The sequence below is a fragment of the Aotus nancymaae genome, unplaced genomic scaffold (genome assembly GCF_030222135.1).
Source record: "Aotus nancymaae isolate 86718 unplaced genomic scaffold, 86718_ANA_hifiasm-v0.15.2.pri h1tg000018l, whole genome shotgun sequence".
NCBI lineage: Eukaryota > Metazoa > Chordata > Mammalia > Primates > Aotidae > Aotus > Aotus nancymaae.
In genome coordinates this window covers 5,783,957-5,800,422 of record NW_026988430.1, presented here as the reverse complement: position 1 = coordinate 5,800,422, position 16,466 = coordinate 5,783,957, and the positions used below count along the sequence as shown (strand labels likewise).

Sequence of the window (16,466 nt, the reverse complement as noted above, 5' to 3'; positions counted from 1 at the left end):
GGCCAGCAGCTGCGGACCCGGCCCGGGCGTACAGCGCTGGCCCCGGCCGGCCGCAGAGGGGGCGTGGCGCGGGCCGGAGGGGTGGGGGGTGGCCTGTGGGAGGGGGCGTGGTGAGCAGAGGGGGCGTGGCGGAGGTCGGCGGAGGGGCGTGGAGCGGGCGGGCGATGGGGCGTGGCGCGGGATGAGGGGGGCGTGGCGCAGGCGGGCGGAAGGGGCGCGGCTCAGGCGGAGGGGGCGTGGCGCGGGCGGCCCTAGTGGGCGGGGCTCCGCTCGCCCCAGCGCCCGCCGCCGCCGCCGCCTCCGCCCGCCGCGCGGACCGAGGGAGACCGAGGGAGCCCGGGGGTCGCAGCCGCCTGCCGGGCCTGCGGTGGGCCAGGATGTCGGGCTTCCTGGAGGAGCTGCTGGGCGAGAAGCTGGTGACGGGCGGCGGCGAGGAGGTGGACGTGCACTCGCTGGGCGCCCGCGGCATCGCGCTGCTCGGGCTCTACTTCGGCTGCAGCCTGAGCGCCCCCTGCGCGCAGCTCAGCGCCAGCCTGGCCGCCTTCTACGGGCGCCTGCGGGGGGACGCGGCGGCCGGGCCGGGGCCGGGGGCGGGGGCCGGGGCGGCGGCGGAGCCCGAGCCGCGGCGGCGCCTGGAGATCGTCTTCGTGTCCTCGGACCAGGACCAGCGGCAGTGGCAGGACTTCGTGCGGGACATGCCGTGGCTGGCGCTGCCCTACAAGGAGAAGCACCGGAAGGTGAGCGGCCGGGCCTCGCCGCCCCTGTCCGCCCCTCCCCCGCCGCCCCTGCCCGCCCCCCGCTGACCGCCCGCCCCGCCATTCCCCGCCCTCCCCGACTGTCCCCCGACCCCGCCCCGCTGTACCCCCGCTCACCGAACCCCACTGTCCCCCTGCCCTCACCCCGCTGACCCCTGCCCCCCCACCCCGCGCTGTGTCCGCGCCCTCATCCCCAGGACCCGTCTCCGGCTCGCGGGTCCCGCGGCAACTCCTCGGTGCGGGCCCCCTCGGCCCCCGGGACCCCGGCTCGAGCCCCCCCCATCCCCCGTCCACACGCGCTGGGAGCCTCGGGTAGGGGCGGCTGCGCTCGGGGGTGCGGTTCCGAGACCTCTTCACTCCCGATCAGAGGCGCCGGGAGGGGTCCCTTCTTGCTTCCGCCGCCGACTCCCCGTGTCCCCACTGTGGGGAGGGGAGGGGAGGCCGCGCGCCCCCCGCCCGCAATTCCCGGAGCGGGAAGTTTCCTCCCCAGAGAAACCGCTTTTTCGGAGCCCATTCCCGGGGACCGAGGGGCCGAGGCCGGGGTCAGGCCTCCCCCAGCCCCGGAGAGGCCGCCGGTGACCGTGGCTGTGGCCGAGAAGGGCTCTCGCCCCTCGATCTCCCGCGCGCGCCCCTCGGCCCAGGCTGAGTTCGGGCCCCGGGGGAGCTGCATTGTCTCGCGTCCCGCCGGCCTCCCCGGAGCCTCCGGGCGCGGGAACGCGGCGCGGCCGGGAGTGGGCCCTGTTGTCTCCGCGACCTTCGCATCATCGGGGCCCACCGCCTGCGAGGAGGATTTGGGGGAACGCATGCTTGGCGTCCGCTCTTCCCGTCTCCGGGTTCGCTGCTGAGATTCGTTGGGGTCTGAATGTCTCCCTCGGGTGCAGAGGTCTGTCTCTGTTATAGTACGACGCGTTCAGGACGTTTTGTGATGAATGGAGTCGGGAAAAGTTCTGGAGCGCTGTTGCTAATAAGTGTGGCTCATGCAACGTGTGGATCCAGCCCCTTCCCCGTTTGAGGAAAGCCCGTTTCTGGAGTGGACTGAGGGGCTACTCTGGGGGCGTTTAGCTTCCTCTGGGGAGCATGGTGAGGCTGCCATGTGTTCCTTTTATGTGAACAGAATCTTGCTGCGAAGCAGGATTTACATTTGGTGGGAGCAGAAGCTTATACTGTGTGACCCCAGATGTCCTGAGGAAATCACCCATCCCGAAGCAGTGTAAGGTAGAGACTTGGGATTTAAAGTGTGACATACAGTTCCTCCAGTGCGGTTTGTACATTTCACTTGGGGAAAACACAGGCTCACGGCCCGTCCGAGGCAGGAGTTGGCATTTTAGCTGCTCTCTAGGTTGTCTTGCCCATTTTGATTGACGTGGTTGATAGATTATGAATATGCATGGCCACTACTTTTTGATTCAAAATACGGAACCCTTTGTTTTCCTTGGTGGTGGTTTTTATGATACTTTCGTGGGGAAATAATGTCCAGAAAGTGATTTACCAAAAAAAATTTTCATTGTTGGGGCAAGTTTCTGTTGTGAAGTCTATTTAAAATAGTGTCTGTATCGGGTGATACGAATGATTTCTAGCTGTTGAAAATGTAGAGTGATGGTAAAATAAGATGGTAAAATATTACAGGCTTAAGGCCTGTTGTGTTTTTTACTGAAGAGGAAATACATTTTTTGGTTAGTAAAAATACGGAGCAAACAGATGTTTTGCAAATGCCTGAAGCTTTTTCCGAAAAAGGAGAATATTTGGTAGGCTGTGGCTGGTTCTCTATACCCTGGACAGGCTCTTTGCATGACAAAGAGTATTCTGCGGCCCTAGGCTGGACCTCTGATTCCTCCATGATGAGCTTCTGGATGACGTGGGGCCGACTCTCATTTGAAAATACAGTTCAGATGCTGGATGGCCCAAACCTTGGAGTGTTATTAGCATCTTAAACATGTATTTTTTTGCTCAGAGTTTTCCTGGCTCGTGTTCTATATACTTGATTCTCTAAATCCAGTCCAGTTTTCAAGGATGCAGTTTCTGCCCTGGGTCCTGAAGAAACTACTCAAGATCTGACCCCAGAAGCATTCTTATTCTCAGTGAGAGATACCAAGGAAAAAGACTCCAGCTGTCTTTCTTATGGAAAACATACTCTTGGAAATGACAAAAGCTGTGTAGACTGTAAAAGGAAGTATTTTTCCCCCCCTTGAAACCAGAGAGATGTAGAACAAATGCCTTTTCTGTAACTGAGTTATTGTCCCGTTTGAAGTTAGGGTGTTTAGAAGCCGATGAGCTGGTGATGCTAATTTCACCGTCAGAGCAAATGAAGAGCCCAGAGTGCCCCCAGGTGAGGGCCCTGAACGGGCGAATGCGTGCCCCCCAGGTGAGGGCATTGAACAGGCGAATGCTTGCCCCCCCCAGGTGAGGGCACTGAACGGGCGAATGCGTGCCCCCCCGGGTGAGGGCACTGAACGGGCGAATGCGTGCCCCCCCGGGTGAGGGCACTGAACGGGTGAATGCGTGCCCCCCCGGGTGAGGGCACTGGACTGGCGAATGCGTGCCCCTCCAGGTGAGGGCACTGAACTGGCGAATGCATGCCCCCCAGGTGAGGGCACTGAATGGGTGAACACGAGCATGCCTTGTTGATGGACTCTGACCATGCCGTTGCACCAACTATAAAAATAGCTTTAGAGAAGGGAATTTTGTTTTACACTGCAGGGAAACCAGAGTTCCAGATTGCTAATTTTTTTTCAGTTCTCATTAACATTTGTTCTTTCCCATGGGGGTAACAAAGGATATGGTTCTCATTAGCTATTGGCTGGCATTTTTCTAAAGAAAATTGAAAAATTATGGTGGGTAAATAAAATGCTGTGTGCTATTTCTTTTTTCTTTTATTAATTTCTCCTTTATGTAGTAAAACAGTCTGGGATGGCCATGTATGCTAAGCCTGCATTTTGCCTGGTTCCTCTCACCTTGACTATAGCTGTGAGAAAACACCAAAAGGAAAAAAAAATTACACAGAATTGTCCCATTTCTGCCTGTTGTCGTGGTAGGCACAAAAGTAATTGAAGCTTAATGTTTTCGGCTTCCAAAACGCACATTCTTACGTAGCTGTGCAGAAGCTGTAATTAGATGATACTAGAACTTTGAGTGCATTTATAAGAACGGTTTTTATCAGCAAATGTATAATCCTGAAGTTAAGGCATTTAGATGTGTTTTACTAAGTAGGTTGGTAGATGGCTTTCAGATTTCTAAAGAGAAAGAAGGTGATGGGTGGTCGGGAGGGTGAAATTTGGACTTTGGGGATTCGGTCCGTCCCTCTGGCTTAGTGTGTGTTGCTCAGTCGTCAAGACTGGAGAGGTCCGTCTCCAGGATAAACTTGAGCATCACAGACGTGAGCACTGGTTTTGGTTTTAAAGCCACGGAGCTCAGCTTTGTGTGGGCTGGATGCCTGATCAAAAACACATGGTTGGTGTGGGTGCGCCAACACCCGAGGGTGCAGACCACTGGCCTTCCTCTGGACGGTTTTGTGAGACTCCAGTGTCGGCCCAGGACTTCCGGCATGACAAGGGGAAGAGAAAGTCTGCAGAGTCAGGGGACCCTGCTCCAGCATCCCTAGTCAGCCTGCTCCAGCTAGGGGAAGTGGAGTCTCCCTCTGGCTGCTCCGGGTGGTCCCTTCAGTTCAGATTAAATGAGAGGCTTGGCTGAGAATTCACCTGCATGCCTTCGGCTCCCTGGGTGGGGTGGGGCAGGACTTGGTAGCCACCTCCAGTCTTCCAACTCCGCTCTCACATGCTTCCTTGAATGCAAACACGGTAGCCAGGAAGGAAACAGTTTCTACGACAGCACTGTGTCTTTTCTTTGTATTCACTTTCATGGTGGTAAAAGATGGCAGAAAGGTACAGTCTTGAAAATTAGGATCTTCCGCTTTCTTCGTAAGGAGCCTGGACAGCCAGGACAGGCTCCCACTGGTGACTGTGTTTCTGGAACCTGGGTCAGTCTATTAGTAATAAAGGGTAACAGTCCAGTGAAGAGCAGGCCAGGCGTGACACCTCACACCTGTAAGCCAGCACTTTGGGAGGCCAAGGTGGGAGGATCACTTGAGCCTAGGAGTTCGAGACCAACCTGGGCAACATAGTAAAACATTATCTCTATAAAAATAAAAATTAGCTTGTCATGATATTGTGTACCTGTGTTCTCAGCTACTTGGGAGGCTGAGGCAGGAAGATGGCTTGAACCCAGGAGGTTGAGGCTGCAGTGAGCCTTGCTTGAGGCACTGCACTGGAGCCTGGGCAACAGTGCAAGACTCTGTCCTAAATGAATAAATAAATAAATAAAATAAAGTCATAAGAGCAATGTTCCTTGAGAGTCTTTTCCTTGTTCCATTATTTGTCATGTATTTTTTAAATGTCATTTTTTCCTTTACATAATAAAGCAGTCGAATATATGGCTTAAAATGCAGATTCTTTTGTCTTCTGCTTGAGTTCACACCCCGGCTCTGCCATGTATTAGCTGTGTGTCCTTGTGCAAGGCGCCGACGCCTCTGTGCCACAGGTTCCTTTTCCATTTGTAAAGGGGACGTGATAATAGCATCTGCCTTGTGTAAAGGCTACATGAGATAATATCCACGTGCCTGGCATATAGTGAGTGCTCAATAAATGCTGTTATTTAAAATAAATGCTCATTAAGTCATTCATTTCATAGCTTGAAACTTTGGAGTGTGTCACATCACAGAACTGCAAAACTGTCACAAGGTGTATTTTTAAACTTTTCAAGTCAGTGATTTACAAGCATACAAGGGGATTTGATGAAGGATTCAAAAAAATTGCCCTAGAATGGCCGGGCACAGTGGCTTACGCCTGTAATCCTGGCACTTTGGGAGGCCGAGGCGGGGGATCACCTGAGGTCAGGAGTTCGAGACCAGCCTGGCTAACGTGGCAAAACCCCGTCTCCACTAAAAATACAAAATTAACTGGACGTGGTGGCGCATGCCTGTGCTCCCAGCTACTCGGGAGGCTGAGGCAGGCGAATCCCTTGAACCCCGGAAGACAGAGCGAGACTCTGTCTTGGGAAAAATAAAAATTAAAAAAAATTGCCTCACGAGAGATTATAACTGAGAAGAAAGACCTAGAAGAATGAAAGAACAAAAGCGGATGAATATGGAATAAAGATGTTCCTTACAGTTCTGGGTATTACTGGTATTTACTGAGCTCTGTGTTGATATCTGCCAGTGACGGTCCAGACTGCTGCTGATCAGTGCAGCCTGAGAAAGATTTAAGTTACCCTTCAGTTACCATTTAAGTAACTCGAAGATGATCAGGCATTCTTTTTGAGAGAAATCATGTACAGAGCAGTCATTTTGTGGTTTCCCAAAGCGATTAGATGTGTCTTCTGCTCACCTGTTTGCTTAACTGGGCCACTCAGAAGTTAAAGGATAACTCCTCTTTCGCGTGGGAAATGGAGGGCGCCCGTCTCCGGAGCAGTGGAAACCCCACCTCGAGCCTGGGCCTGCCTCCCTTCCCAGCTCCGGAATGCTGCGGGAGAGGTTTGCTCAGACATGTAGGGACTGCAGGTTTGGCTCTCCTCTCCCCGTTAGCAACTCAGTCCTGACTCTGGGTAGCTGTCCACGGCAATTGCTATTTGTTTTCTGATACGGGTTGGGATGGGAACCAGAGCACAGAAGCAGCCACTGGAAGTTACGGTCACTGATTTGATTCTCTTTTTAAAAAAATTCCTGGCTGGGCGAGGTGGCGCACGCTTGTAATCCCAGGACTTTGGGAGGCTGAGGGGGGCGGATCACCTGAGGTCGGGAGGTCAAGACCAGCCTGACTGACATAGAGAAACAGTGTCTCTACTAAAAATGCAAAAAAAAGCCAGGTGTGGTGGCGCCTGCTTGTAATCCCAGCTACTCGGGAGGCTGCGGCAGGAGAATCGCTTGAACCCAGGAGGCAGAGGTTTCTTCAGTGAGCTGAGATTGCGCCATTGCACTCCAGCCCAGGCAACAGAGCGAAACTGTCTCAAAAGAAAAAAAAAGTCGGGTGCGGTGGCTCATGCCTGTAATCCCAGCACTCTAGGAGGCCTAGGCAGGCAGATCACAAGGTCAGGAGTTCGAGACCAGCCTGGCCAACATGGCGAAACCCTGTCCCTACTAAATATACCAAAGTAGCCGGGTGTGGTGGCTCGTGCCTGTAATCCCAGCTACACGGGAAGCTGAGGCAGGAGAATCACTTAACCCAGGAGGCAGAGGTTGTGGTGAGCCGAGATCACACCATTTAACTCCAGCCTGGGCAACAAGAGCGAAACTCTGTCTCAAAAAAAAAAAAAAAAAGAGTCTCATATCTGCAGACCTATCGTGCCTTGCTTTAATATTTAATCGTTTCCATTTCTCTAGTGTCTTTCTTCCACAGAACTCAAAATGCATGTATATTACCTTTTGCAGCAACTAATAATCAGTAGATATTCACCATTCTAACTTTTCAAAGTATGTTAGAGTTGAGAAATTGAAGCCAAGAGAACCAATGATGAGATCAGGGTCACAGTGCTGGAGGAAAGTACTCAGCTGAACTCCTTTAAATTCAGCTTGGTCGGCCGGGTGCGGTGGCTCACGCCGGTAATCCCAGCACTTTGGGAGGCCGAGGTGGCTGGATCACAAGGTCAGGAGTTCAAGACCAGCCTGGCCAAGATGGTGAAACGCTGTCTCTACTAAAAATTAGTACAAAAAAAATTAGCCAGGTGTGCTGGCGGCTGCCTGTAGTCCCAGCTATTTGGGAGGCTGAGGCAGAGAATCACTTGACCCGAGGGGCGGAGGTTGCAGTGAGCTGAGATCACACCAGCCTGGATGACAGAGCGAGACTCCGTCTCAAAAAAAAAAAAATTCAACTTGGTCCTTTCTGTTCATGAAATTGTATCTTAAGAAATATTCACATCAAACGTTCTGCGTGGAGGAGGAGGGAGCTGTGAGTTTGCTTCAAACAGCTTTCTAGGTGTGCAGCGACCTCTCTGAAGTAAGACAGAGATAGTTTAATGGCTTGAAACATTGGCTGGTTGCTTGGAAGGCCAGAGAGCCAGACCTCTTTTCTGTTCTGCCTGTTTTTTTCTAAAGGTCTTTTTAATGATGTGGCTTTTTTTAGTCAGTGACGTGGCCCCAACTCCCCCTTCATCCTGTGCAAAGCCTGCGGGCTGCCCTCATGCTTTTTGTTCAGAGACAAAATTGAACTTCAGGTATCCTGCTGAGATCCGAGGACTAAATCAGAACTCCCTTTTATGAGGTTTGCAGAAACTGCTGTTCTGACTTCTTCTGACTTCCAGTGAAATCTCAAAAATGTGCTTTCTGCCTCGTGACGAGAAGGAAGTCCAGTGATTGAAAGTTGCCCCAGTGCTGTTACTCGGGACTGAAACCCGTCATGGAAACTTGGGGGCCATGGTGTCTGTGATTAAAAGCAAACGTAAATTTTCTGCGGCTTGCTGGTCATAACTCTTGCGCCACACACACAGTGTATTTTTATATGAACTACATGAGAAAATCCTTTTAAAGAAACAACGTAAGCTTCACTTCATCTCTCCCTTCCACCAAATCTGTCAGCCTCTCCCCTGCTCACTGTGGTGTTTCAATACAGGCACCAGTTACAGGTAAATTCAAGTGAAGTTTCTGCAGTTAATGATGGTTTTATTTTAGATCATGGTTGAATAGTCACAGAACAGGGTGTGGTGAGTTTTGCTGTCCAAGGCATAGGGTTTCCTCTTTGTTTTCCTAGGACAATTCCATCCAGATGCATCAGTTCTACAGTTTTCTGTTTGTCTTTTTTTGGTCAATATCCCTGGGCTAAAAATCGGAATGGATTCAGTCTGTTTAAGATCAGAAGACGTTGCTTTTTCTCCCTTTAAATGTGATCAGGTCAAGACAGAGTTTTCTTTTGATCGTGGCGGCTCACAGTACAGCTGCCTCATCTGTTACTCATTTTTCAGGTTTTGATGTGAAATCTCAAGATTGGGCGGGACAGTGTGGGATAGGGGAAGATCTCGGTGTGACCCTTGCAGCCCCGGACAGGCGCACATGTAGGCGTGAGTGCAGCGTTTTTCAGCTTGGGGCATGTACTTGATTGCAGTTGTAAAAATGGTTTATACCCATGATCCTTCAAAAATACTCCATTATTATAAGTGAATATTTAAAGTATGTCGCATAGTAGAAAAAGAATACGGACTGGCCGGGTGCAGTGGCTCACGCCTGTAATCCCAGCACTTTGGGAGGCCAAGGCGGGCAGATCATGAGGTCAGGAGTTTGAGACCAGCCTGGCCGACATGGTGAAACCCTGTCTCTACTAAAAATACAAAAATTAGTTGGGTGTGGTTGGGGGCACCTGTAATCCCAGCTACTCGGGAGGCTGAGGTAGGAGAATGGCTTGAACCTGGGAGGCGGAGGTTGCAGTAGACTGAGATCACGCCACTACACTCCAGCCTGAGCGACAGAGTGAGATTCCAACAATTAAAAAAAAAAAACAGACTGTAAATCCAGATCCGGGTTTCTTAGGTTTGGAACCTGGCTCTTTCCGGCAGCATGACTTTGGGGCCAGTTACAGAATTTCTGTCTCTAGTTTCCTGGTGAGTAAAATGGAGCTGATGCTGCCAGCCTCTGAGGGTTGTTGTCAAGGACTGAACGACTTAATATTTGACAAGTACTTAAGATAGTGCCCGGTGCATAGCACGTGCCATGTAAATGTTTACCACAGGCACTTGGGTGCTCATTCCATATTTTATGGCTATTTGGATTACAGGAGAGAGGAATTCAGCCTTTTTACGTCTTTGTACCCCTCCCCCATTCCAAAGCACCTAGACTATCACAGAAGCTGGTTTCTCTTTATTTTCTTTTTCTTTTTTTTTTTCCTTTTTTGGGACCATGTCTCCCTTTGTTGCCCAGGCTGGAGTGTAGTGGCACGATCTCGGCTCACTGCAGCCTCTGCCTCTTGGGTTCAGGCGATCCTCCTGCCTCAGCCTCCTGAGTAGCCAGGATTACAGGTGCCTGTCACTATGCCTGGCTAATTTTTGTATTCTATTTATTTAGTATTATTTTTTGAGACAGAGTTTCACTCTTGTTGCCCAGACTGGAGTGCAATGGTGCAATCTCGGCTAACCACAACCTCTGCCTCCCGGGTTCAAGTGATTTTCGTGCCTCAGTCTCCTGAGCAGCTGGGACTACAGGTGCCCCCAACCACGTGTGGCTGATTTTTGTATTATTAGTAGAGACGGGGTTTCTCCATGTTGGCCAGGCTGGTCTTGAACTCCCAACCTCAAGTGATCCGCCCGCCTCGGCCTCCCAAAGTGTTGGGATTACAGGTGTGAGCCACCGCACCCGGCCGTTTTTGTATTAATAATACAGAGTTTCATCATCTTGACCAGGCTGGTCTTGAGCTCCTGACCTCAAGTGGTCTGGCTGCCTCAGCCTCTCAGAGTGCTGGGATTACAGGCACAGGCCACCGCACCTGGCCATTTTTGTATTTTTAGTAAAGACAGGGTTTCACCATTTTGACCAAGCTGGTCTCAAACTCCTGACCTCAAGTGGTCTGCCTGCCTCGGCCTCCCAGAGGGCTGAGATTACAGGCACGAGCCGCTGTGCCTGGCCTGTCTTCATTTTCTTACTAGGACAATATTTATCTGTCAGTTGTTGATTTGATGACATCTGTATCTTCGATTTTTTGTTTGTTTGTGTGAGAGAGGTCTCGCTCTGTTGCCCGGGCTGGAGTGCAGTGGTGCAGTCATAGCTCACCGCAGCCTCCACCTGGGCCCAGGCAGTCATCCCACCTCAGCCTCCCGAGTAGCTGGAACTGCACGTGTGCTCCACCATGCCCAGCTGCCTCCGTGAATCTTTGCATGTGGGTGTAATTCTAGACCATCTCTTTGACTAATCAGGTGCTCAGTTTTACTGAATGGATTCCGTCCTGTCATCTGAGCTGGGAGAGGCCGGCAGGGGCCGGGGTGGGTAGGTACTGGTCTGTGAATCTGTCTCTTCCATTATTTATTTTGGAAAACTTTAAACATCATGCAGGTAGAGAAAACAGCACAGCCAATCCCCACATCTACCCACATTCAGCAGTGACCAACTCACGGACATGCTCCCCTCCCCACCCCACCCCCTCAGTGATCTGGAAGACGGTCCCAGCTGTCATAGGTCGTATCATTTCCTTCATAAGCATTTCACTAAGTAACCCTTAAAAAGCATAACCACAGCGTCACACCTAAGAAATCTGGTAGTTCTTTAATATCAGCAAATACCCAGTTAGCATTCATGTTTTCCTGATTGTCTCCTAATTTTTTTTTTACAGTTGGTTTGTTTGAATCCAAATGAAATCCGCACATTCCATTTGTAGCTGTGTCTCTGAAGCCTCTTGTAACCTATAGTTCCCGTCCCTGCTTTTCCTTGTGATTTACCTGTTGTTGTTCTCCGTTTAAATTTGTTCTGTCCCTGGATCTGCCTCCTTGCCACATTCCTCGGCGTTTCCGGTCCACATTTTCCCCCTTATCTCAGTGTGTAGAATATCGATGCCTGGGTTCAGAAGGGTCCGAGTCTCCTGTAGGGGAGAGGTCCAGACGTCGGTCACCTTTAGGCCTGGGTGGCACAGATGCCATCTTGGTGTGGGTCCTTCCCCCGCTCCCCGCCCTGCTTGTCTCTGGACCCTGACTTCTGGCGGGCTGCTCCCCATCTCCTAGTGGCCTGAGGACCATCAGCAGTTCTGGGTCCGCCTCCTGCCTTCCCGGACTCCCAGCAGAAGGAGGCCGGCACGGTGGCCCTCCGACCCCATAACTGGTCACTGCGGCCGGGATATGTAAACACTGAAGGGTCAAGCCTGAGTCGCATCCACACCTGTGTAGACAGAGGCTGGGTCCCAAACCAGGTGGCCTGAGCCTCAGGCCTGGGGGCGTGGGGGGCTCGACAAGGGACATCAGCGTGTGTTACATACTGAGGGGCGTGCCCACCACGGTCATCCTCCCTGTGTGGGGTGTCTCGCGTGACCCCAGCACCCCATCTCCTGAGGAAGTGCATACCCTGGGACTCCGGCGTCCTCTCCCAGGAGACTACTTGGCTTGAAGGACAGCAGACACCACTTCTCTCTCCCAAGTGAGCCTCTGGGTCCTTGGAGCGCTTCCTGTGGCGTGGGTTCGTGTTTCCCCACCCGCCCCGGCTGTTCATGTCCATTGCACTCCAGGCTTCTCTGGACCCCTCCACAGCCATCCCCACTCCTGGACGCAGACTCCAGTGTGGTTTGCCCGGCACAGAGGCAGTTGGTGGCCTCACCACCTTTGCTGTCCAATCTTTTGGCTTCCCTGAGCCACATTGGAAGAAGAAGAATTGTCTTGGGCCACACATAAAATATACTAACACTAACAGTCGCTGATGAGCTAAAAAAGAAGACTCACGATAAAACCTCGTACCGCTTTAAGAAAGTTTACAAATTTGTGTTGGGCCCCATCAGAGCTGTCCCAGGCCACATGCGTCCCACGTGCTGTGGGCTGGACACGCGTGCTCCACATCTTATCTAGACTCCTCTCACCATGCCCCAGATCACATTGCATTCGCTTCCCTTTTCTTTCGTTTTTGAGATGGAATTTTGCTTTTGTTGCCCAGGCTGGAGTGCAGTGCCGTGATCTCGGCTCACTGCACCCTCCGCCTCCCGGGTTCAAGCAGTTCTCCTGCCTCAGGCTCCCGAGTAGCTGGGACTACAGGCACGTACACCATCACGCCTGATAGTTACTGTTCCTTTTCAGGGAAAGACAGTCTGAAATGACTTGTGTTTGGTGAACGCAGGCTTGCTTCTGACAGACTGCTTCTTTTCCTAAGTGTGTGTTTGATAACTACAATAAGTCGGAAGGTCTGTTGAAGGGTTGATGCCAAGTTCAGCCGTCTGTACTTTGCAGAATCTTCCCGCTTTGGTTCTTTTGAAAACTGAGACTCCGTTCATGTGTGGGTCTCTGGTCATGAAATCACGGACAATGGTTACGTGAGCTTAAGGCACATTTTTTTTTCTTTTTTGGCCAGCATTTCCCAAGTAACAGAGTCCTTATGCTCTCAGTGAGGCGTATACCTTTGCAGATAGCTTAAGGCACGTTTTACCCCTCCTGGATGTAATCTGAGAACTGCTCTATCAGCCGGGCTCGTTGAGTGTGGGCGCGTCTGCTTCCTACAGAGGACCCCGTGGGAATAGCTGTCTAGATACGCCCAGTAGTCAGTGTGTGGTTGAGAGCACCCCATTTGTCCAGAAGTCCCCAGCGTGCAGTTTCCGAAGGCCCCATGGCAATCCTGAGTGCCTTGCCTCCGACCCAGCACCCCTCTTCCCTCACCCTCTCATCAGGGCTCTAATGGAGCCTGGGGGAGTCTTTTTCTTAATGCATTTCCCTCCATCACACATGGGATGCGAATCCCACTGGCTAATTAAGTGTGGCATTTCGTTTCAAAATTATCTATAGACAGTCACTAGCTGCAAAGCCACCCAGTGTCCTCCTGTGGGTAGATTTGTTTTTCTTAATATTTTAGGGTGTATCAGTCCATTTATTTTGAGAATTTTACCTTCTTTTGAATTAGATTTGTTTTATTGCACAAGTGTATTTGGCCACCTAAAATGACATACAGATCTGTTATATTCATTGCAGTTTGGCACCTAAGAATTCTGACATTTCCAACGTAGGCATGAGGATGGATTAGGATTAAATGCCCGAAAACATTTTCCTGGACGGAATCAGTTTCCTAAATTTGCAGAAAGTCTCTGGCTTCAACCCTTGGATGTGTCGTTTTAAGTTTTTTATGAATGTTTCTTAAGAATAAAATGCTGGCCAGGCGCGGTGGCTCACAGCTGTAATCCCAGCACTTTGGGAGGTCGAGGCGGGCGGATCACGAGGTCAGGAGTTTGAGACCAGCCGGACCAACATGGTGAAACCCTGTCTCTACTAAAAACACAAAAATTATCTGGGTGTGGTGGTGCACACCTGTAATCCCAGCTACTCAGGAGGCTGAGGCAGAAGAATCGTTTGAACCCTGGAGGTGGAGTTTGCAGTAAGCCAAGATCCCGCGATTGCACTCCAGCCTGGGTGACACAGTGAGACTCTGTCTCAAAAAATAAATAAAATAAAATAAAATGCTGCTTAATACCGCATGAAGACACTCTCTTTCATTTGGATTTGCGGAAGGTATTAATTTGTAGAGATCTTGGTGGAACACTTGAGTTCTGAAGTGCTTTTAGAAGCACTTCTTTGCTGTGAAGAAATTAGTGACTTTTTTTCTGAGATGGCCTGAACCTGCCTTGCCACTGAGCCAGTGGTCGCCAGGCAAAGAGCGATCCCTAGAACAAAACACACCGTGTGTACATGGGAGGCTGGATTTATTTGTCTCTGTATATACAGCCCAAACCATGGCTTTCCTGCTGACTGTTTACATTAAAAAGCTATTTATATTCCTCTACTCAGCATGTGCTGCAGACCCCGTTTGTCCACGTCTTCACTTTCTTTCTGTCTGCAGGAGAGAGCCAGCATTTCGTTTAACTGTAGCAATAATCCTCTTCTCAAAGATTAGCACTGTTAGGAGCGGCTTGTGTGTTTTTCCAGAAAAAGAATAGGCATATAGATACTGCATATAAAAATACGTATGCTTGAATGGTTTTTTGCGCAAATTGGTTTAGCATTTTATTTTTTGTCTTTTACTTTCTGTTCTTTTTTCCTTGAGACAGAGTCTTGCTCTGCCGCCCAGGCTGGAGTGCCATGGTGCCATCTCGGCTCACGGAGCCTCCGCCTCCTGGATTCAGATGATCCTCCCACCTCAGCCTCCTGAGTATTGGGAACTCTGGGTGTGCGCCACCACACCTGGCTAATGTTTTTATTTTTCGTAGGGGGGTTTCACTATTTTGCCAAGCTGGTCTCAAACTCCTGGCCTCAAGTGATCCACCTGCCTCGGCCTCCCAAAGTGCTGGGATTACGTGTGTGAGCCACTGCACCCAGCCTGGATTTGGCTTTTCATGATGATGATGATTATTATTTTTGAGACTGAGTCTCACTCTGTCACCCAGGCTGGAGTGCAGTGGCATGATGTCGGCTCACCGCAACCTCCGCCTCCTGGGTTCAAGCGATTCTCCTGCCTCAGCCTCCCGAGTAGCTGGGATTATAGGCGTGCACCACCACGCCCAGCTAATTTTGTATTTTTGGTAGAGACAGGGTTTCACCATGTTGACCAGGCTGATCTCAAACACCTGACCTCAGGCGATCCACCTGCCTCAGTCTCCCAAACCAAAGTGCTGGAATTACTGGCGTGAGCCACCATGCCCCGCAGATTTAGCATTTTTAATTAACTTTTATTTCCTGGAAGGGCAGTATGTTAAAAATTTTTTCAAATAAAATGAAAGGAGTGTGTGTGTGTGTGTGTGTGTGTGTGTGTGTGTTCGTGTCCTAGTTACTATACCCTTTTTTTAAATTTTTTTAAGCCAAGCCTTTTAAATGGGTCTTGCTTGTATTCTTGGCTAACCTCATAGGTGCTGCTTTTCTGTCTCAGGTGGGTAAAGACTAGAAATGTCTTTGCCTGGCTCTCTGATAACTTCATATGATGTCTGCCTTGATAATGAACCCAGTATGGTGAGAGATGAGGAGCAGAATCCCCCAAACCAGCACCCTCCTTAGAAGGAGATTGTCTTAGCTGACGTGCTCCCTACGTACAGCCAGCGAAGGAGACATTTGAAAGCAGCTTCCCTGTCCTCCCCGTCCTTAGAGAGCGGCCCCCTCCAGGACTGACGGGGAGCAGTTACAAGACTGTGTCTCCGAAACACCCACCACTGGTCTCTGCCATTTGGATAAATTGAGACGCTTAGTCTCTGCAGCTGTCAGTGTCTCCTTCCCAGCGTGTTCAGATTCATGTGGGGGCAGAAGCCTTCTCCGTGCCGGGCGTTTGTATGACGCTGTGGTTTCTGTAGGGGATTAATATTGGGCAGCTTGTATTTAATATAGACTTTTTTACTTACTGAAGAGGGCCATGTTTTTAGAAAACCCACCTCACCTAAAATCCAAAGTTATGAAATCAATTAAGGGACAATTAAAAATTTTTGAATTTATTGATGTGTTTTGAGATGGGGTTATGAGACTGGCTAGGTTTTGTATTTTTGGTAGAGACTGAGGTTTACTGTGTTGTCCAGGCTAGTCTCGAACTCCAGGGCTCAAGTGATCTACCTGCTTCTACCTGTCAAAGTCCTGGGACTACAGGCATGAGCCACTGTGCCCGGCTGGGAAGATTGTTTTTATTACAGAAGGATCTTCATTTTATTAGGCAGTTTGCCTCGTTGTTTTAGATTGTGAGCTCCTGAGAGGTGTTCAAGCTGGGATTGCCTCTGCTTAGAAAAACTCCCCTCCAATGGCTCAGGAATACATCTACTGCTTTGAGAAAAGTGTGCAAATATGATGTCAAAAGTCTTCTGATATTGCACACGACTCTTCCCCCTTTTCCTGAATGTTCCTTATTTTCTTTTTCTTTTCTTTCTTTTTTCTTTTTTTTTGAGACAGAGTCTTGCTCTGTCGCCCAGGCTGTAGTGCAGTGGTATGATCTCGGCTCACTGCAGCCTCCACCTCCTGGGTTCAAGTGATTCTCGTGCCTCAGCCTCCTGAGTAGCTGGGTTACAGGCACATGCCACCACGCCCAGCTAATTTATGTATTTTTAGTAGAGATAGGGTTTCACCATGTTGGCCAAGGTGGTCTCGGACTCCTGACCTCAG

General features: G+C 50.6%; 1 protein-coding gene across 1 annotated transcript in view; it reads left to right on the top strand.

The window, feature by feature from the left end:
* Positions 1–377: 377 nt before the first annotated feature.
* NXN (nucleoredoxin) overlaps positions 378–16,466 on the top strand; it is a 168,878-nt gene continuing 152,789 nt past the window's right edge. Inside the window, exon 1 of the mRNA XM_064378160.1 lies at positions 378–737. Within this exon, the coding sequence (XP_064234230.1) occupies positions 378–737 (360 nt within the window). The remainder of the gene's footprint in view (positions 738–16,466) is intronic.